General features: G+C 45.3%; 1 protein-coding gene across 2 annotated transcripts in view; it reads left to right on the forward strand.

Annotated features, from left to right (window-relative positions):
• Positions 1-1,240: 1,240 nt before the first annotated feature.
• The window catches only part of Hivep1 (human immunodeficiency virus type I enhancer binding protein 1), a 121,022-nt gene continuing 99,450 nt past the window's right edge, over positions 1,241-22,812 (forward strand). Inside the window, exons 1-2 of one of the 2 annotated variants that reach the window (XM_021215346.2) lie at positions 1,241-1,330; positions 4,664-4,806. In XM_021215346.2, coding sequence (XP_021071005.1) covers positions 4,767-4,806 — 40 coding nt within the window. In that variant the 5' untranslated portion in view covers positions 1,241-1,330; positions 4,664-4,766. Of the gene's footprint in view, positions 1,331-1,591; positions 1,677-4,663; positions 4,807-22,812 lie in introns of those variants that run through there. The other variant, XM_029547338.1, reaches the window with a different exon arrangement.

Consider the following 22,812-nt stretch of genomic DNA (forward strand, 5'->3'; position numbering starts at 1 on the left):
CCATTCTGGGGTTTTGAGCTTTTCTTAGCTCCAGCAAGCTAGAGGTAGGACTTCCTCGGGGGATTTTAGGGGTCAACCGTTAGCAGGAACGACCTGGACATCTTTATGAAAGCCTAAGGGAGCAAAACAAGTTTGCACAGATGGTCAGCTGTTAGTGGGCGTATGATCGTTTAACAAAGAATATTTTTGTTTTGCGTCATTTTTTTACACCTTATTCTTTCCAACTTTGAGGCTGCCGGTCAACCTTCTGCCTTTTTTTTTTTTTTTTGGTGGATGCGTGTAATTTTTAAGTTCAAACTGCTAGTATTATGTTTACCCTTGAAAACCTGCTTCACTCCCCAGGGTCAGCTCTCCTGATATTTCCAGAAGTTTCCAGTTCCCGTTCTCTAATGCTTTCTAGCAGCCGGGGTCAAACTCTGGTTTAGTAATAAATTAGTCTGTCTTTCCAGTTCACTCCCCCAGAGTTCCAGAAGCCTGCTGGGTGGCTCCGCCCCGCACCCCCTCCTCGGCTTCCAAAGTTCCCTTGCGGGTTAGTCCCCAGTTGACAGGCAGTCAAGGAGGGGTTAACTGCGCTCGCCGCTGCTAAGGCTCTGGGAAGCACCGGCTCTCTCCGGAATAACCTTGGCTTTCCTCGGTCTTTTAATAGAACATCCGCCACCAAAAAAGTGGTTTCAGTTTAGGGCTTAATAACACGTCCCCTCTGACCCTCCAAGTCAACACCCCGGCCCCCTTTCTCTCTCTCTCTTTTTTAAAAGTTATTTTTCAAAGTTAATGAGTTTCAAGTTTCACTATGATTTTTCCCTTCCCTCTACGCGCAGCCGAGGAAACCCCCTTGGGGTCCCCCCCTCCCTCCTGGGTCCTCCTCCTCCTCCTCCTCCCTCCCAGGGCCAGGGCGAGGGGCGGGGCTGGGAGACACCATGACGTCACCGGGCCGGCCCACAGCCTGCTCTAGAAAGTCAAAAGACGGTAAAGAGAATCCGGCCCCGCCCGGCCCCGCCCCTCCTCCCGGGCCAACCGCCCCCGACTGCGGCCCGGCCGGGCTTCCCCGGGCCGCCGAGCCCCGCCTCCGCCGCCGCCCCGCCCCGCCCCGCCCCTCGGACCGCGCCTCCTCCTGCGTCCTGGGTCCCCCGCGGCGGGGCCTGCGGCGGGCGGGCGGGCGGGGCGGCAGGGGGCCCCGGGCCGGCTTCACAGGAGCCCGCCCTCCCGCCGCAGCCCCCGCCCCGCCGCCCCCGGGGATCCCCTAGCCGCCCCGCCCACGCGCGGGGAAGCCGCCGACCTTCGCCCTGGCCGCCCTCGCGCTGCCAGCCGTCCTCACGGACACCCGGGAGAGGTAAAGGCCTCTCTCCCGCCGGGTTCCACTCGGTCCCTCCCGCTCCCCGCTCGCGCCTCGGTGCCCGTCGGGAGGAGGCTCCGCTTGTGCTGGTGTCCCGGTTGTCAAGTGCAGCGCAGTTCCCGACGGGTGCGGGGCCGGGCGCGGCGGTGGGGGCGCTGCACCCGGGAGAGCGCGGCGCGGGGGGCGGGGGCCGGGACCACCTCCCCCTGGCGGGCGGGCGCGCGGGTGTGCGTGTGCCGGCGCCGACCTTGCGGAGGGGATGCTGCGTGCGGGAGCCGCTTGCCACTTCGGCGGGTCCTGGCCGCACGGGGCGGCGGGAGCTGCGGCCCTGCGATCCCAGCAGGTACGGAGGGCCGGCCTCCCGGTCGCCGTGGCCGCTTCTCGGAGGAGGGCTCGGCGGGGCTGCGGGAGACCAGGCCGCGGCTTCCGCACCTCCCGGCTTTGTGGCTCGCTTTCCCTTTCGGTCTTTGCCCTGAGTGCCTGTTTACTCCGGGCCACCTGGGTAGTTTCCCTCCCGGTAGGGCGCGCGCCCGCCGCTGATGGGTCGGGGACGGTGGGCAGGGGCGCGGGGCGGCTTGGGCTCGCCATGGGGTCGGGCTCCAGCCAGAGTTGCGGCTAGAGAGGGGAGGGGGCTGTGGCGAGGCTGGCGCGAGGAGGAGTCGCAAAGCTGCAGCTCTCGCCGACTCTGTCCTCCTCCTCCTCCTCCTCCTGCTCTCCGCATCCACTCCAGGCTCCTTCCGGAGCTGGCACTTCCATTCCCCCCTCCTTCTGGCACGCGAAGCGCTTTGTTCAGTGCAGCGTTGCAGAGGGGTTTTCCCAGGCTCCGCCCTCCACATTCATTCATGTTTTTTCTCCTTGTGACTGTCTTTACGCTTTTTGATCGTGTCCTGTTTTTGCACCTTGTAGTATGTATTTCTTTCTCGAGAAAGAATGGTCGATCACTGGTCCTAGTCGCCACGGTGGTGCTGTCGTCTTTGAAAATAACCACTTCTCCACCGCGGATTTAAATGTGGGCTGGACAGCTAGGGACAGGGGGTGGGGGCTGGAGACTGCAAAACCGGGTCGCACAGAGCTGTTACAGGTTGGGAATTTGCATATTTTAACATTTAAGCTTGGGAGCTGAGGGAGGTCACGTGATCGGCTTACAATCAGAGTTCACGCTTTAAAAACTTCATAATATCGTGACCGCTTAAAAGCTTTAGTTTCAATACGGAACGGAACACTTACAGCCTTATCTTTAAATTCTCTGTGCAGTCAAAACCTTTTTGAATGCTTTAGCTGATGCCTCTGTGGTAGAGGGAGTTGAGGAGCCCTATTTTTCATCCATCGTTGACCGTCCTGTTTCATATTCTTCCTCTGGCGTTAGATTGGGAATAGTTTGTGTTATGCCGACTAATAAACCGTGTTAGGAGCCTTGTTGCAGACAGTGACAAGCACGGTAATTGTAGCCGCCTTTTCCGTATGCGTTTTAGCTAAAGTGAAAACATACAGCTTAAACATTAGTCTGGGATACGTGTTCTTTCCCTTAGAGGCGTTCTTCCCGGGAATTAATATTTCAGCATTTTCATGTGGCAGGCAAAGCTTCTATGTTGTGTAGCTTAGTCCTCAGTCCTACAGCCGGTCTGAGGGGGATAAAGTTTCCTGATTTTACAGCTTGGGAAACCTGATCTTTTCTGAGAGCTTAAGTACCTTGAACAAGGCCACGCCGTATGGGGTAAAGCCTGGCCTTGAACCTGGTCAGGTTCGATTCCTAAGAGTGTCTTCATGATTCGCTGTGTCATTCATCCCTTTGGGAGGAGATTGTCCTTGGTAGGTAAATGTTATCTTCTCAGAGGAAATGGGCATGGAGTCATGTGGGGCCACATTCCATAGTTACTGATCTGAGGAAGATTTCATAATCTCTCCCCAAACTTGTTTTGTTTTTTGTTTTTTTGTTTTTGGGTTTTTTTGTTTGTTTGTTTTCTATTTGTAAAATGGATGAATTGGAGCTGTTGCCTTTTTTTTTCTCTCCCAAAACTATTTTTCCCCACCTCTGTAAGATGGCTGAGTTGGAGCCTGTTGGTTGTTAGGATTAAATTAGGTGATAAGTAGAAACTCTACAGTGAACCTAATAAGTGCTCTCTTGTGTTGTGTATGGTAATAGATATGAGAGGTTTTAACAAAAGCATCCTTAGTCTATTGTGTTTGCTTAGTGATTAAACTTGGTTTCACCCCATAGGGCCTGCTTAATGGGCTTTGCTTATCAGCATCGTTGCAGGAAGTTGAAGCTAAACTTTTAACTGATTATTGAGAAAGAATCTAGTGGAAGAGGAGAGAGGGAGGTTGCTGATTTGGACAGATGAGTGGTTAAATTTTAGGCCTGTTCCACCTTTTGGCATTGCAACATACTGCTACCGCTGGAGAACCTTGCAACAGAGTTACAAAAAAGAATCTCAAACGTAATCTTGTAATGTTTTAAGTAAGTTTACTATTTTGTTAGGCAGCATTAGTAGAGATCTTCAGTCAGACTTAGGTACGTCCTTGGGCTGTAGGTTGCGCATGCCTGTTGGATAATTACCTCTTGGCATGATGCATTTCAGCTTGAAAAAGCACAGTCAGGACAGACTAGGTTGTGCTGCAGTAACAAGTAATTCCCAAGCCTCGGACACTTAAGTCAACAAAGGACTGCTTTTTGTTTAGGCAGCATGATCAGCTTGTGTCACTGGCAGTACAACTTTTTAGTCACACATGCTGATTGGAACAGTGCCTGGCCTGTGCCAGAGGGGACAGAATGCTCTGGAATATCTTGCTTTGATAACTAAGTGCGCCAGCATGCATGCAAGGCATGTCTGTGGTCTACTCAAAGGTCAACATGTAGCCGCTGATCACAGGCATGTGCAGTCCTGCCCTGAGCCTGGAAGGAAGGCATGCCAGCCATCATTGGGGAACAGCCACCATTGCAACTGTGCATGTTAACTGAGTCAACTAAAGTGACATGGCCAGGACTTTAGGCTTCCCTTATGAATGGGCATATGTATACAGCATAACTGTTGTCACCTTACACTAACTTTAATTGTACCTAGCAGTGCTGTTCTAAAGTGAACATTCTCATTCTGGTCTAACTAATGTTTAGAGACTTTTTTTTCCACCTGTTTTCTCAACAAGGGGGCCTAGAGAGTGACCCGTCTTATGGCAAGATGACCCGTCTTATGTTTAGTTAAAAGCAAATGGTGTTTGCAAAGGTTCCCTTCTATTGAGTTTAGGTCAGCACTGCTCTAAGCCCCTAACTTTTGAAGTGTCCTTCTCTTTTGAAGGTGGTAAGATTTACTGCTTTTATCTTTTTCTTTGCAGCATGTGGATTAACTGATGTCCAACGAGTACATGGAGCCAGCCTTTTGTAACCTGCTCTTCCAACAGTTTCTAAGAAGAAAAAGGAGCTCTTAAATCTAAGAAAATGCCTCGAACGAAGCAGATTCATCCCAGAAATCTCAGAGGTAAGGCTCTGTGTTCAGTGAAGAAAGGCTTTCGGTGACCCCCTCATCAAGAGCATTGCTGGTACCAGGAATGCCTGTGGCCTCCTTAGGCACTGACTGGCCCTGCTTCATGCTCAGCGCCATTATGCCTCATTCCTCTTTGTCTTGTACAGTAACTGTCCCTTACCTGCTGGATGAATTAATTCTGCAAGAATTACAGTTCTTTTCTGGTGACCTGATAAAGGCTGACATTTATCATTTCTTAATAGGAACTAGGGAATCTGAAATGGGCGGTTGATGTTTTCTGATAATTGAATCACTGTGATTTTATGTTCATTTGTTCAAAAATGACTTTCTCCTCTATCTGTCCTTTATGTGTCTTTGCGAGATTGAACCCTGGGCTTCCAGCTTGCTAGTGAGATGCCGTGTCAGTGAACTTTGCTACTGTGTGCCCGTGTCTGTTGGAGGTTTATTTCTGTACATTATATCAAGACAAAGATGTGAAAGAGAGTCGGAACTGACATTTATACACTACTTTACTTGCAGAAGTCAGAACAAACTGACTTATTTTCAACATAGAAACATCTTGTCAAACTTGTATATAAGGCTGGAGGTCTCGCTTGGGGTTAGAATATAGGTTTAACTTGCTTGTGGCTCTGGGTTCCATTCCCAGCACCAAGCAAAGCAAACCAAACAGGACATGCATGAAACACATTTCATACAAACACTGCAAGGTGAATGGTTTTCCATTAAAAGTAAAGATATTTAATATTGGGGAAACTAAGTGTATTTCGCCGTTTAACGCTTTTTATTGTTTTGAGGTGTTTGTTGTATTCACTGTGAATAGCAGTTATCTTTTCTATTTGATTCCAGTATATAGGAATTTAGCAGTATTGGACTTGTGAGAGAGGTCTCAGTTGGTACAACACTGGCTGTGCTACTACGAGGACCCAAGTTCAGATGTCTAGAAGCCACGGAAGACCAGAGGCAGTAGAGTAGGTCTGCAGTCCCAGTCTGTGGCAAAATAGGGTACAGAAAGAGGAGCATGCCCAGAAAGTTGTGGGCCAGACAGCCTGGTATGTCCAGACACCGAGAGAGCCTTTCTCAGATAAGGTGGCAGGTGTCCTCATGTCCACACATGTGCTATGTCATGTGCACACCAGTATTCACACACATGCACACAAAGTTATGGATGTCTATGTAAAGACTGTAGCAATGTGAAGCAAAAAACTGCCAAATCAAAAGATCTTAAGCAAACTGAAATACTGTGTGAAATAGCCATGTCTCAATATTAGAGTTGCATCCTGGGGAATGCACAGCTGGTGGTTCTGTGTTAACAATTACAGAGGACTCAACTGTCCTTGTACCTCACATGGTCTCCACTACTGCACACCTGACCTGTGTGGTTCCAGGCTGCAACCAGGAGCATGTATTTTAGGCAAGGGCTGATTAAAGCTTTTCTATTCATAACCTCTTTTTACTGAAGGAAGTTTTATAAGCTCTTGGTTATAAACAAATGTAAAATATAAAGTAGATAGAGAAAGCAAGTATTTATTAGCAGTAAGTCATAATTAAAAAAATACTTTGCATGTTTGTTTATGCACACATGTGTGCAGTTATCTCAGAGACCAGAAGAGGGTGTTACAGGAAGTTGTGGGCTATTCAGGGTTGGGGCTGGCAGAGAAGCACCGAACCTTTGCCAGGTTAGCAAGTCCTCTTAAGTATTGAGTCAGCTCTCTAGTCCCAAATCCTAAAAGTTTAAAAATATGATTATTCATTAATTTTGCCATTTATTAATGATAAAAGAGAATCTGCATGCTAAATTGTTTATTTTTATACAAAAGAGTTAGGTCTTAGCTGAATATTTGATGCTGCAGGATGCAGAGCGGTTTCAGTTGGTCGGTGCTTTGCGGTGACGGTTTTTGGTCCTGAGAATGCTGTTTTATCTAGTATGGGTAGGGACATTTCAGAAATAGTTGGAAATTCTATCCTAGTCCCAATGCATTTATTTATTTGTTTGTTTAATAAAACTCAAGTCAGGAACTAGAATAGCAATTTTAAAAATCAAATATTGTAACACTGACAATATAGCACAAAGGTCAACACTAATTTGATACATACATGCTGGGGTTGGATATATTAAGTTGTTATATGTTTTTAGAGAAGCAGGAAACTTTTTTTGAAAAAATATTATACACACACACACACACACACACACACACAGTAGTTGTCTTCAGACACACCTGAAGAGGGCATCAGGCATCAGATCTCATTACAGATGGTTGTGAGCCACTATGTGGTTGCTGGGATTTGAACTCATGACCTCCAGAAGAGCAGTCAGTGCTCTTGACTACTGAGCCATCTCACCAACCCAGCAGGAAACTTTTAACAGATATCATGGCAGTCTATAAGATAGAGTTGTCTGGCATCTGAGCCTAAGTGTCTTAGGCAGGGTTGGTTGAGTGTGAGATGGCCTATGCTGTATAAAGTATACATGTTCCCTGCCCAGAGCCAATGCTGCAGTGCAATGTGGTAACATCAGTGAACACCCCAGCCCCAACACCTTACATTCATCATGCATTTAGTTTTTAGTTGTTGTGGGAAATATTAAAAAGAACGGCAAGTTCCTGAGCTACGCTGGCCACTGGCCAGTGGGGTGTTCTCATCTCGGCAGACTCCCTGGCCTGGAGCTCCCGAGTTCCCTTGGTGGGTCACTGCCACACCAGCCACATGCAATGACCACCCATCTCTATGTTAGCTGTCACAATTCCCAGCAACCTGGTAAAATCAAAACTCTAGAAGCTTATAATTAAGTAGTCTGCTGACCTATATATCAATAAATTCTCAATTCACATGATGCCCACACAATAATTTCAGAGCCAATTGATAATGATACAAACTGCTCACCTAGATTAGACAAGTTATCCCAATTATTCTATCTCTATATGAATTATAGCTACCTGTGACATTTAAAGCCAAGTTGAATCTGGATCATCTTCTTTCCCTTCCATCTTCCTTTCCTTCTCCTCTGTCTCCCTCCCTGTCTCTGGAACTCAGCTCTGCCTCCCTTTCTCTGTCCAACCACAGGCTTCTTGATGTATTAATAATTAAATCAATTGGACAGGGAAGATCCTGCTACATTTAGTTACTTAAGTTTTAGTCTTTGCATATTTAGAAATATTTTCCTGTTGCAAAAGGTTTTTTTCTTTCTGTTTTTCAACATCCACATTCAGTTTTTGAGAGTTAAATAAGCCACCCACAATTTAATAATTAGAGTTGAGACAACTGTAAAATTGTAAAAGTATTTGTATATCTTAAAAGAGTAAAGTAGTATAAAAGGTAAAACTGCTACATCCGTCCAGGCCTCTTGCTGTGTGTGTGTGGGCTGCAGGCCTTGAAGCTGCTTTGGGGGAGTTAGAGAATGGTGCCCCTGATGGCCTGGGGTACAGGCACCAAGGTAGACTGTGAACCCTGTGTGGTCAGGCTGTGCTTATAAAAGTTGTTTTTCATCCAGGAATAAATTAACATTAGCATACTAAGATTACCTTTTTATTTATAAATGAAAAGGAGACTTGACTTTTTGAATCTTGTAATACCAATTATCATGAAATAGAAATAGGTTTTACAACTGTTAAATTTGTTTTTATACTCTTATCCTATCATTTTTTCTATGTTTCTTTGCTTTTTAATTCTTTATTTTCTTTCTTTCTTTATTGGTGAAAAAGCTGAAAGGACACACACCAGCTGAGGTTGGGCCAGGGGCATCCGTGGTCCAGTTTTCTGCCTCTCTACCTCGCTCCCAGAGAAGGTCTTTGGGGACCTTTGCACACAGCTGGCTTTCTTGGAGCTGTCATCTGTGATGGCAGTGTCATCTTTGGAATCCCTCCTGAGGCCCTGCCTGAGGCCACTCTATAGTGGGGGGGGGGGGGGGACAGGCAGGGAAGAAAGAGAATGTGTGTGTGTGTAAGTAGCCAGTGACATTGTTTATATTAGTATTATTACATACTCTGTAGTATTTGCTTTCGCATGCCTGCTATGCACCAGGCTCTCAACTCAATGCCAGTGTCCTTCCAGTAGGAATGATGCTTTCTGCTGTGATACTGTTGAGTGACAGGGAGTTGTCAGCGCTGTTGTAATAGGAAAACATACTTTAGGCACATGCCTTCAAGGTTAGAGACATCTTAAAAATCAAACAGGTTCATTGTAAATGTTCTTAGGAGTGACATATTTGGCCAGTCATCCTGAGGTGACATTTGGACAGATGATCAATTTCTCGAGCTACTTGAAATCAGTGCTTGTTTTCTGCCTGCAAATGCACTAGAACTCTGTGCTGGCATAGGTAACTCCCTGGGCTCACATAGGAGCTGATGAGTGTAGTACAGACTTTAATGAGGTGGGGATTTAGATGGAGCACATTAACTGAAGCATTTGGGAGTGGGATCTCCCAGACTCATGGAGAAACTGTGCGACTTGAAAATGTCTGCCTCACTCTCTTAGAATTTGAGCTCTTTGAAGAGCTGACTTCATCTTGTTTTCGGATGCAGGCAGGGCAATTGGAGTAGGGTGCCTGCCAAGGTGGGCATTGGAGGCTTGCCTTTAGGATTTTTCTGTCTAGAGAGAACCCCATTCCCATCTGTATGAAGGTAGCAGACAAGCTGATAGCACCTTACTTAGACAGCTAATAGGAGCCCAGAAATTTGTTAATGAGTCCTAAACTTTTGAATTCATTTATGGTTTCTTAGCTTTACAGTTGTGTTACATGAGACATATTGAGTAGCAGCCCTCTATAGCTGTGATTGGTGACTGGGGACTGCAGCTAATTCAGGAAACTGAGGCCCGAGGATTCCTGAGGCCAGGAATTCGAAGTTCCTCTGCACAGTTAGTGCTATCTCAACAAACAAACCCGCAAACAAGCCTTATTTTCAGAGGAAGCTGTTGCTGGCTGAGAGTCTCTTCTTAGGATGCGCTCCGTGATCTCTTGCTGCTGGCCCGTGGCAGTGAGCGTCAGCACCTAGTTAGTTTTCCAAGAGGAAGGACACAGTGGGCCCTGTAGTGTGCTGCTCTGAGAGGGAGAGTACTCATTAGTCAAGGACAGGAAACACATTTTCTCTCCATTCTTTTCTTCTTTCTGTTTTGTACTGAGAATCAAGTGTAGAGCCTTGTGCATGTTAGGCAGTGCCTTCCACTGAACTTACCCCTACATTTAAAACTCATTTTAAAATTCAACTTGCTCCTTGATGGTTGCACACTTATATAATTTATAATTTATATAATTTATATAATGCAATCTATCCACACACCTCTCATCCACCTTACTCCCCTATCCGCCAGCCAGCCCCCTCTCCTCCTAATACCGTCCCTCCCAGTGCCTTTTTCTTTTGTTTTTGTTAAACACATTTTTAACTTGGGCTGTTTTCATTTTAGGATAAAGCTAAAGTTACTTTCAAGGTGTATCTGTTTATGATCTGAAAGTATTCATTGGCTCATGGACATTAAAATGTCTGTATTAGTCAAATGTAGAGTAAATGAGAATAAGAAACTTGGTTCTCTTCTAAAATTAAAATAGTTTTCACTTTTTGGACAGGGCTTAAAGTAAGTTGGGTCCTGGCCCACTACAATAGAAGGCTGCTGATTTGGGTGGCCTGGGGTTAGCAGAGCATGGGAGGCCAGGGAGGAGGGGCTTCTGCAGGCTTACTTTCTGTAGGAGGGAGTCTGAGCCCTGCTCACTGGGCAGGGCTGGCATGAGGGTGAAACTTTCAGTTCTGCTGGGACAGGCTGAGTGGGGCAGGGCAGGTAGTAAAGTATGGAGTTCACACAGCTTCCTCTGTCGGGGTGTGTGTGTGTGTGTGTGTATGTGTGTGTGTGTGTGTGTGTGTGAGAGAGAGAGAGTGAAAAGTTAGGGGCTGGAAATAAGCCGGTGAAAGAAGCTACCAAAATTTAAGTTTTCGGCAAGTGGTTTCCCTCTCACTGATAACCTGGCATGTCGTATTTTGTTTTCCCCATGGCCCTTTGGTTTACTTGCCAAAGACATCTCTTGTGCTAGGTAAGAAACTGAGAGACAGGAAATGTAACAACTAGACAGGAGTCTGAGTCCAGCTTGTCTGTACTGGCCCTGTTGTCATCGAAGCCCAGTTCCTCTGGGCTTCCTCGGAAACAGTCTCTGGAGTATTTGTCTTATGCTTAGTATTGACATCAGTAGTAAAAGATTATTCTCTTTTGAAAAATCTCAAATTATATTCATTAATGCTATCGTGCCAATCTTAACTCTGAATAATATAACCCTTGATTTATTCTCAGCCCTGCAGCTGGGGTTGCTCCATGCCCGTGGCTGTGCAAATGCACAAGTTAACACTGTCTAGAAACAGAGTTCTAGTTGAGGAAAAATAGAGATGAGTGCCTGTGCGCACACGTGTGTTTGTGTTTGTGTATGTGTGTGTGTTTGTGTGTGTTCCTCTGCATACACTAATGAGTATTAGAAGTACCAGACTGTCCTGAGAGAGCACATATGCACACTGTTAGGCGTGTTTGCTCCGCTCTTCCTGAAGGGGTGGGCTTTGCACATTTCTGCTCTCAGAGTCACTGTAGTAGACAGTTTGGAGAAGACTTGATTTGGCAAAGGCAGAAGGTAGTTTTGAGGCATCAAAGAGGCTGAGTTACACATGACTGGTGCTCCGTCCACATTGTCGGAGTTAGGTTTCCACCTCCTTGGTCATATAATCCAGCTAGGGTCAGTGTCTTGGCTCTTTCCTGCTTGCACAATATAGGTAGCCCTGGAGCTCCAGCAGGGACTGAGCTCTGTGAAGTGGTGTGGCAGATGCCAAGGCCTAAGATCTCACACATGGTCACTGTGACAGTGATATGGGCCATGTGGCCCCCCAGTCTGTACCCTGAAGACATACCCTCCTCATCACCTTCCTGGGGCTTTTTCTTGGCTTCTTAGGTGGTGAGCTTGGTAACACATTTCAGGTACAGGCCTGTGCTGTGCTGTGCTTTACTTTACATTTCAAGACTGTGAAAAAGCGAGGCACTGTTACCTCTTGCTTTATCTGGGTCTAAGGTTTCAAAGCCTCTCCTGCTTTAAGATTGGACTTCAATATGACAAATGCGAGTTATTAGCCGCTGTTTTATTTGTTTTGGAAATCATAGTTGGAGAATTCGGTGTGGCTAACTTTTACTTTTACTGTTTGCATGCATTCAACTATGAACACCTCAAAAATGAGAGAGAGCTTTTTTACCCTCTGCAAATTAACTTTATTAAAATATACTAGGCAGCATGTGGGGCTTATCAGATAATGGTGTCACCACCTTACAGGATAAAAGACAGTGTCCTGAGTCTGTCTAGGAGCCTTTGCACTGCTAGGCCTTGATTTCTCTGTGTCTGGTGAGTGGACATTAACCATTCTGGAACTCATCTTCGTGCTACTCTTCATCTTCTCAATCCCACTCTCAATTCCTCTCTCTCTCTCTCTCTCTCTCTCTCTCTCTCTCTCTTGTTGGGGGGGGATGTCTTTGCCAAGGGCTTTACCTTGCTTTTGTTGTTTTTTTCTCTTTTCTTCCTCTCTCATGAAGTGCCTGGTCCCCTCCAGGCACACCCCGGCTCCTCTGTGCACACATGTCTGTGACCTCTTGCACACATGGCTGTCACCCTGGCTGTTCTTTGCTGCTCTCATTGCTGGCCTGTATTAATGTCAGGTCCAACAGAGGACTGTTTGGGTGTGAGAAGGTCATTGCTACTGGAGACACTTAGGAGTTTGAACCTTAGGTAGGGATTGCTTCTTTTGATGCTTGGTCATCTGTGATTAATTTCCACATGGTACAATGTTTTAATTGCCTATGCTGAGAAATCATGCATTTGTTATGAACTTATGTTGAATATAAAATTTCACTACAGGATTCGTTTGTAGTGTTATCTGCTCTGTACTTTTAAAAATTATTGAAAATATTTTTCATATAGTGTGTTACTCTCCCCTCTCAGACCCTCCTCACCACCCCACCCGTCCAACTCCACACCTCCTTTCTCATTTTAGAAAACAAACAAGCAAATAAATCAGAATTAAACAAAACAGACAAACAGAAAAGGAAACCAACGGAAAAGCCGAAAAACCACATTATGTTCATAGGTACAAAACCCATAAAAACAAAATCAGAAATCATAATAGAGACTAAAGACATGTGAAGCAGAAAATGCCCAGAGAAAGGACTGTGAGACAAACAAACAAACAAACGAACAAACAAACAAACACCTCCCCCAACCCCCTCAAAAACCCCAAATCTATTACAATACCAATGCGTTTGTTTAGTGTTGGCCTTCTACTGCTTGTATATGGGGCCTGCTCTTAAGTGTGGTTTGTTTGACCAGTGAGACTCCACTGGAAAAACTTCTGGGTTATGGATGGGAGCTTGTATCTGCTTCTCTCAGCCCTCAGACCCCGTCTGGCTTCGACCCGTGCAAGTCTTGCAGCTGCAGCCATGGTCTCTGCGAGTTCTTCTGTGCATCAGACCTGTTGTGTCTGGAAAGCACTTCCTCCTTGGTGTCCCTATCCCCCTGGCTCTCACAGTCTCTGCCTCCTCTTCTGGTAATGCCCTGATCCCTGCAGAGAGAGCCTTTGTGGAGAGTTTCCACTTAGGACTGAGTGTTCAAGGCCCGCCTTTCTCTCTCTGTGCTTCATCCAGTTGCGGGTCTCTCTTTTAGCTCCTATTCACTGAAGAAGGAGCTTTCTCAGATGATGACTTCGGATTGGTTGGGAGGGAAGAGTTGGACTTCGTGATATGACCTGTGTGGTCGTGTGCAAGTTGTTTTCCTTGTCTGTGAAGTACAGATAGTGAGTGAAGGCTAGACCACAGGACTACTGCAGTGTTTGTCATATGCTGGTACAGGCTAAGCACTTGAAACAGAACAGTCACCTCCCAGAACTGGCTTAGTTCACACCTCTGGTTTGCATGTGTTTCACAAGTGGAGGTCAGGAGTGCCTACAGAGAACCCTTTAGGGATTGCACTCAGTGCTACACAGGCCACATGGCTGTGCTCATGGAGCCCATTCTTGTCCTGCCTGCTGGAGACGGGGATGGAGAAGAAGAAGGCCAGTGCAGAAGCCACTGGAAAGAGGGCACCACGCTCTCTGCCACCACTGCCAGTTTCCATGTGAACTCTCTCAGTCCTTGCCTTTTCTCTTTTCTTTTCTTTTCTTTTCTTTTCTTTTCTTTTCTTTTTCTTTTTCTTTTTCTTTTTCTTTTTCTTTTTCTTTTTCTTTTTCTTTTTCTTTTTCTTTTTTTAGATTTGTTAAAAGAGGTTAAACAACATTGGTCTCCATCCACTCTTTAGGAAACTGAAAGCTCTCAGATTTTATTATACCAAAGTATTATAAACTATTCAGCATGACTCATCACATGGGATTAGAGGGCTGTATTTAGGTTAGGAGATGAGTGCCCCCTCTGTCCCTTGTTCCACTGCAGTGTAGGAGGAGAGACCCAACCTGCTTTTCAGGGTTATCTGACTAATGAGAATACTTTCACTAGGCACCTCCTGAGCCTCTCCAGTGGTGGTTTTTATAAAGGCTTCTATTGTGACTGCAAGCTCACTCTGTTAATGTAAGGATTATCTAACCAAGTCTGTGAGTAGAGTCTGCCTAGTTCCAGTGATTGTTTCGGGGAAATCTGTTTACACATTGCTTTTCACATTTGAATGCCAGCTTGGCCATTCCATGCTGACAGCAAATGCCTTGGGAGGTCAGGAAAACAAACCCATGGTTTACTTGGCTTACTTAAAATCTTTTTTTTTTTTCCTACATGTAACTGAAACAAGAAAGGAAGTAAGTAATAATCTAAAAACCAGTCTTAGATGAAAAAGGGGAGGAAACCATTGGTGTTTTTAGAAGAATCTATCACATAAATGGCTGGCATTATTTAATTTGACTGGAATAATATGGGAAGAGACTTAATATGGAAAATCTGTAATTCTCTTTGGAAGATAATTATTTTTCAGTTCATATTTAGAGTACATTTGATGCTTTATGAATGCTTATCAACATTAGCCATTTTTCTTTTTGTAAGGAAATGTAATAATATAATTAACCATAGTAATGATTTTGTTTTAGAGCATCTTTGCCCAAAACATATTCTGATGATGTATAATTTTATCTTGCTGTAAAATAGAAGAATACGTAATGTGAATAAAATCTCCTCTCATGTACAAGTCTAGGTAAGGCCCACAGTTAAAATGGGCTGATTTGAGCAAGTGGACTCCTTCTGTTCTTGTATTCAGTGAAGTAGCTTATGGATAGATGAAGTGCTTTCCTTTCAATTTGTATTTAAAACCCTGAGCAGTGTTCTTCTGCCTGTCGAGAATAATGCTCTTCTGAGTACTGTCAGCATGCCAGTTGCAGAACACCAGTTACCGAGTTAGAGCTAGAGAGTGCTCACTGAACATTAGAACTCGTGCCCACCAAGGGTCATTTTACAACAGTGCTCCATTCTTCAAGACGGCCCTTTGGCCTGTTAGTATCTAGATTCACACATTATTTAGTTATCGTCATCGTCATCGTCGTCGTCGTCGTTGTTGTTGTTGTTGTTATTGAGACATGGTATTAGTATGTAGCCCTGGCTGGCCTGGAATTCAGTATGAAGAGAAAGTGGGTTTTGACCTTAATGACGATCCTCCTGCCTCTTCCTCCTGAGTGTAGGGATTAAAACATGAACCACCATGCCTAGCATAGTACATTGATTTCTATTACTTTCATTGTAAAATTTTAACCAAACTTTGCGTTGGTTCTGTGATGCATTCCATTCTAGTGAGTAGTTGTTATACAGAGGTATTCAAAGGTAGAAAGCCCTCACAATGTGATTGGATACAATTAGAGTAATTAACTTAGGAGTCCCTAGGTATGAAGGGAAGCATAGTAGTCCTGGGATGTGAGTACCTATCCGATTGATAAAAGCCTGATTTGTCGGGTGCTGAATGATGAATGTATGTTTAATGGATTTGCTGTTGGGAAGCACACTTCCATCTTCTTGTCTTACAACATTGAGGCTTGTCATGAAGAAAACCATAAGACCAGGCATAGTTGCTTAATACCTACAATATTCAAGTACAAGTAGGCTAGACATATAGTTAGGGCAGTATGTTATGCTACCCTGGAATGGGGAAGGTCATTTTCCAGTCTCAGATCCTCAGAGTGGCAGGACCTTGACTCATTTTGCTCCATTCAGCCTTTCTCAACAGATGAACAGAGGGATGGAGAGAGGATTCCACTCCGTGCTGCCTACTGGTTTCTCGTATCTGATCTTTGTGGAGTGTTCTTTTCCAGTATTTTGGTTTATTTTTGTTTGTGTTAAGAAGGGATGCTGTCATTCTGCCCATGGTGACCTCAAGCCATGGACTCTGGCTTGAGTAACTAATTTAAACCAGGTGCCTTGGCTCCAGTTGTTTTTAAACAATATGACTTCCTGTAGTTCTGGCTGTCATGGGCTGATGGCAAGGCAAATGCTCTTCAATGGCGTTCTGGTGTTCATTAGCTACCTTTTCCACAGGTCTGTGTCCAGAGCTGTATGCCAAGGGTTATTTTTTTTTTTTTCATGTGTACTTATTTCAACCACATGAAGTAGGTGTATTATTACCACTTTATAGCTGAGGAAAGTGAGGGACAGAGAAGTCGTCACTGGCCCAGAGTATCACCATAGCCACCTGCTTGGCTTCCAGTGTGCACAGTCATGCTCACACTGGCTGATATTGGCACCGCCCAGTTCCTTCCTGATGGATAAGTTTGTGAGTGCTCTCCAGTCACAGAGTGGAGCTTGTCAAGAGAAGCATACAGGGCCAGGGTAGGGAGGGAAGGGTTAAAGGGAACATAAGCTTTTCCCTTTAAGTCTTTTCTTGTTGAGAATCCATTTCAGAGTTGTTTGTATATATGGCTGCAAGTTGAAGTTGCCATCACAGTCCTGGGAATTTCTATCTCCTCCTAAGAATAGCTAATCCGTAAAGATGTTTGTGTATGTAGCTTGCTGAGTTATACATAGTTGGAAGTAGAGATGGCTTGCCTAAAAGTAAGAAAGGCAATATTTTACTATCTTGCATTTCAGAGATGAACCTACTAAATATTAAAGCAAAGTATTAACTGACATTCAAAGCTTTTCCTTTTATGCTATGCATTGTAGAAATTTGGACAAGCAGACTGTTTCCATTGTTAGGGGTCTCCCACCCTGCTCCTGTAGGTAATGGGGGGCACGAAGCACTGTTTGGGGATCAGAGTCAGGAGGTTATATTAGTTTTCTGTTTCACTTCTTAGTACAGTGAGATAAAACCTAGTTCCTGCCTTCTTAATTTTCAGTATAGCAAGTTTCCCCAGTCCTGGAGGAGGCGCAGTGATACACACACATACAGCAGCCACCGGACACGGCACATGCAACAGGGACTCCAGCTGAGCGAGGCAGAAATGATGGCAGTGCTGGAGCAGGTGGTGTCCTTCTTGGATGTGAACACCTCAGGATTGTTCTGATGGGAACTCGATTGAGACCTTTTTTTTTTTTTTTTTTTTTTTTTTTTTTTTTTATTATTAGAAAGGAACAACAGAACAGCAGAGAAAATAATTTGTTTAGCTTTTCTAGAAGGAAGCACTGGGTAGTGGGACCAGTGTGGGTCCTGGGAGCGTTGGTTTGTTTACTTAAAGTGAATTGCTCAATAAAATTGAATTCCAAGGACCTCAGAGGCAAACACTTCTTAGTCTTCCTAGCTGATGTGTGTAGTTTCTATTTTTTGATAATGACAAATTTATTAAGTTAATATTTTTTTATGCTACTAGGGTAGGTGTATTTGAATTTTTAGAAGAAGTCAGAGGCAAGGTGTTGTCATGTACTGTGAAGTTAAAACAAAAACAAAGAGATTCCTAACTTCCATGAAGGGCCAGTATGGTTTGTGGCTACCCAGGAAAGAAGACGTAAGATTAATAGAATGAGGTGGTAATCTTTAAAAACCTTAGCAAACCATCCTGCAGATGAACAAGACAGCAGAAGTATATTACCTTGCTCTCCTGTTTGTGAGCAAGGAATGAATTAGCCAGGCCTGAGAACGTAGAGAGCAGATAGGTCTCTGGTTCACCACCCAGTGTTTGTCATTTTGGAGCAGTGGTCAGAAAACCAGTGGCTAAATCCAGACTCTGTCTGTTTGGGAAGTTGATGTTTTATTCAAACATGCTTGTGTCTGTTGGTTCTGTCTGGGCCATTTTCATTGAGTAGTGGAACTTCTGTGTGGCTAAACTGAAGTACCCGCTTCTAAATAGAGCCAATGTTAATACAGCTGCTGATCACTTGTGAGTGTGTGTGCACTTGCACACACACATGCCACGGTGTCTGCATACCTGCGTGCAAATCAGTAACTGCTACCACAGCGTTCTCTGACAGCAAGAGCACACTCTCAACTATGGTTGTGGCAAACAGCCAGATTGACTTCCGTCCCTGCTGTGATGTTGGCATGACGTGGCCTTTACGAGCTCCGTCCTGCATTTTGGGAAGTTTTTATAGCTCATGATGTACAGACTGTGGTGCTCACGGTGTGAATGTTTGGTCACCCCATGTGAGTGGATGGCTGACAGCGCAGGAAGGTTTGGATGCCATGGCTCTCCTCAATGCTGACGTCTCAGTTGGCCTTCTGTGCTCTGATAGGATGGTGCCCAGTGTGTGCTGAGTTCAGTGCAGCTCTCCCAGTGTCTTGGAGGAACTTGATTCCCACTAGTGTGGATTTCATGGTAAGCTATTTCACAGCAAAGTCATCTCTCCTAGTCTCCAGGTGGTAAAGCCACACCACCATGGGGTGTGTTTTATTTGAGTTTTGGTAAAGTGTAGTGTATAGTCAGTAAACTCCAATCTATGTGCCTAATTCAGTTAACCTACGAAGTATATAGAATGGGCAGCCTTTGCACAATCTAGTTTCATGTTGTGTGTGCGCTGCCCCCTTCCCCATTGCAATTGGATCTCATCCCCAGCTCCAGCCTAGATAACTGCTACCCGGCTCTCCTGTTCTACCTGGCCTTCTCTGGAAATCAGAGGAAGGGAATCAAAAGATAAATTGTCTTCCTAATAGATATTTAACAGATTTGGCATAATGTTTGAGATTCTTCCACCAGAATTTTATTACCTTTTGTTGTGAAGTAGTATTTTTTTTTTTTAACACAGCCAGCCTGTGCATTTGTGAGCTGGTGATCATGTGGACTTACCTGGTGTGGTTAACATTGCTGTTGGCAGTCTCAAATCCACAAGTGTAGTGGGATTTAACCTCCTCTTTCCCTGGTATTATTGCACCTCATTCTTCAGGACATGCTTTCCTATTCTTTACCTGCTTGCTTACACAAACCTGAAGTAAGTCCTGGTGACTGCTGCTGCTTCCTTCCGCATACACCCCGATGGTGGCTCTTTAGCCTCATGCTCCCCAGTTGTCACCTTTGTGTGGCTATCTTGCTATTTCATTCCTCTTTACTTTGTGCATTTATCCCTTCGTATTTATTATCTGCTTGTGCTTGTCTTTGGTTCCATTTTTATGCTTTTAGAGATTATTCTAGAGCGCATCTTCGTGCATCTCTGTCTGGGAGCAGTGCAGAGCAAACTTGGGTGGAATACAGAAACTGTGCCTGCCCCCCCTCTCTGTGCCCCCTTATTGTCAGTGTTTGACCCACGTGGTGTGACCCCAGCTGGCCAGGGTGAAAAGACTGCGTTCTGCAACCTGATTTAAAACAGCTTCAAGAAGAAACGGAAAGAAATACTAGCCTGTGCCTGTCTTCTCAGTGTCCATTCGTGGCCTGGGGCTGTCGGCTCAGGCCACTGTTTTATGTCCCTTCCTGCAGCGAGGGCTCTCCCCACACGTTCTCTGAATGTCTTTATTTCCCTTTCACCTCAGGACAACTGGGTTCCTGGGTTGGGCTGTTAATTCTGTGCTCCCTCCGACTTTGTCTGCAGTGAGAAGGCAGCTGTGTGTGTTGTCATTTCCATTTTGCTTCGTCTCTGTGCGATGGGTTGGGCTTTCCATAGATACTTAGCTTCAGCGCCTGTCAGCAGCTGAGCTTCATGTGTTCGGATGCAGAGCTCACCGTGCCGTCCTTACATAGCTAGGTGATTACATTTTTAATAAAGTTTGCTAATTTTATTTATTTATTTATTTATTTATTTATTTATTTATTTAGTGTGTATATGTGTTAATGCATGCACGTGCCAGTCCTCCCCCCTCCCCCACCCCCACCCCACCTCAAACACACACAGAGAACACACACAGAGGTCAACATCTGGGAGTTAGTTTTCCTCTTCTATCAGGCAGGGTTCTGGGATTGAACTCAGGCTGTCAGGCTCTGTGGCAGGTGCGTTTACCCACTGAGTCATCCCACTGCCCCCTTTATTTTAATTTAATTTAGATAACTTTAAAATTAACATACAAGGTATTATGTGTTAAGTATTTTCAAACAAAGTGCTTTAGTTGATTTTCCTCCTTGCCTGTCTCCTCACCTCTCCCCCACTACTCCCAACCCCACAATCCCCTCACCTCTGTTTCTTTCTCATTTGTATCCTGTGACCTCTGTCCACCTCCATCCTTCCTCCCCCCTTTTTCTCTTATTAGTCCATCTAGTAGTCCCTTGGTATATGAGGAAGACTGTTGTCAGGGCTGTCCACAGGCGCTCAAGGCCATTAGAGGAAGTGGCATGCCTGCATGTGTCTTCCTGTCTCCGTCATTGTCTCCAGATCCCTTTAGTACCCACATAATCTCAGTGCTCTGCAAATAATTGTTAGACTGCACTGTTGTGTGTTCCCATAGTTCCCCTGCTGTGCAGTTGCTGATCACTTGTGAGTGGGTGTGCACTTGAACACATGCATGCCATGGGACTCACGGGGGTCAGAGGGCAATGTTGTGTTGGCCCTTGCCTTTCACCTTGTTTGAGGCAGGGTCTCTTTTGCTGTTTGCCACCTCAGAGCCTCTGGTGGGCCAGAGTTTACGCGGCACACAGTGGTTACCTCCCCTCCCTGAGCTTCCTGAGAGTTCTTTGGAATCTTCTTCACAGCTGGACAGGACCTCACCCTTAGACACAGAGAGCCTCTGGCCTACCAAGTCCATTTGCTTATGGGATCACTACTGTCCTGACCGTGTTCCCTGTCCCGCAGGGTTGGCAGTGGCAGTGGATTTGGATTTGCAGCCTACCTTGGGTAGAACTTTGGCACTGACTGAGCTGATGTTGCAGGGCCAGGCACAGCCTCAGGGAAGAAGGTTTCAGGCCCCTGCTGTGCTGATCTACCCTCTTGGTAAGTCTACACTGGCCATGAGGATGTGGGCTTCTGAGTTTGCAGAAGACTGCGGTAGATTTCCAGAGTTCAGGAGATGCTCGTGACGATTGTGACTGCCTGGTTGTGTTTCAAGGAGAGGATTTGTGCCCTTACTCTCTCTGCGCTGTGTTAGCCGTGTGTATAGACAATCCTCTGGCAGACAGCATCCTGAATCTTAAGGGTAGAGAGTTGTGTACAGTATGTGCTAATAAACTTCTTGCTAAAGGCTCCTTGCAGAACTCCATTAAGTTGGCAGAGATCTACATGCTGTTTAAAAGATTTAAATTACGAGGTGAATGTGCTTTAAGACACTTGTAGACTCTACTGACTTTTACAATCCATACTCATGATCCCAGTATTAGCTCACTGAGAACGTCAGATACGACCTTTTGTTACTGAAAGAGTGGTTGAGTTGGAGAAAAAAAAAAGGAAGGGCTCGGAGTGTGGGTTGTGGGTTTGGAAGTGAGTGCTAGTTCTTCAGTTTGTAAGCTCTGTGACAGCACAGTGCTTTCTCTCCCTGAGCCTTAAGCTGAGGGAGTAAAGCCAGCCTTATAACTTATTTTGGAGGCTACCACCCAGCACACAGTAGAGCCAGTCATTCCTTGAACTCCTCAGGAGATTGATCAGAGTTTGAGTGCTTCAACTCCTTACATAAAATATATGTTTATACAACCCCATCTAACTTCATATAAACTTGAAGTCATCTGTTGATGGACTGTACTCTGTACTCTATATAATGCAAATATAACTGACTGTAGTGCTGTATTCTTTTGGAAATAGTGAGGGCCAAGAAGGACCGTGACTGTCCAGTAGTTTGAGGTGTTTTTTCCCAACTCTCTTATGGTCTGCTTATGTTTGATATTGTAGATTCGGAAACTATGGGCAGAGAGGGCCAGCCGTATGTGATGATGGCCAGTGTGGCCCTGCAACCAGCTTACGGGCCGATGAGTAGTTTTGGCAAGGTTGCCCTGCCAGATTTACCTTCCTTTTTGTTTTTAAACCAGGCTTCGCTCTTTTGGTTCTCTCCCTTCCTCCCTTTATTTTATTTTTTAAATTTTAATTTTTTATTTAATTATTTCTCTCTCTCTCTGCTTGTGTGTGTGTGTGTGTATGTGAGAGAGTGTGTGTATGGGTATGTGAGTGTGTGTGTGTATGAGAGTGTGTGTATATATGTGTGTGTGTGAGAGAGAGTGTGTATATGTGTGAGTGTGTGTGTGTGTGTGTGTGTGTGTGTGTGTGCGTTGGTCAGGAGTTGTCACTTGCCTCTACCCAGGGATCCTGGGGATTGAATGCAGGTAATCAGGTTTGGCAGCAAAGGTCGTTACCTACTGAGGCATCTTACTGTCCCACCCTCTCCCACCTCAGTGCGATGCTCCTCCTGTCTTTCATACAGTACATGGAGTGCACAGTTTTTGTTAGCACACAGATTTTACTGTAGTGCTCTTCGTACGCATTGAGGTATTCCCAGTATTCCTGGTGAGTTGCTCTGACACCTCTATGTCATGGCCATACGGTGCCCGAAAACACTTTTACTTGAGAGAAGCCTTGTTGATGATGAGTCAGCCCATGTCACATGATCTTCCAGGGGAGGGAGGACTGTACTGGGGAAGTGAACTTTATATTTGGGCATTCTCAGGCTGATTGTGGGAGGAAGCAGACACAGACAAAGGGTTGTCAAGAGTTCATGCTCTGTCCTATGACACCTCAGTTACTGGGGAGGAAGGATAATTGGGTGAC

Source organism: Mus pahari, chromosome 16, assembly GCF_900095145.1.
Source record: "Mus pahari chromosome 16, PAHARI_EIJ_v1.1, whole genome shotgun sequence".
Classification (NCBI taxonomy): Eukaryota; Metazoa; Chordata; class Mammalia; order Rodentia; family Muridae; genus Mus; species Mus pahari.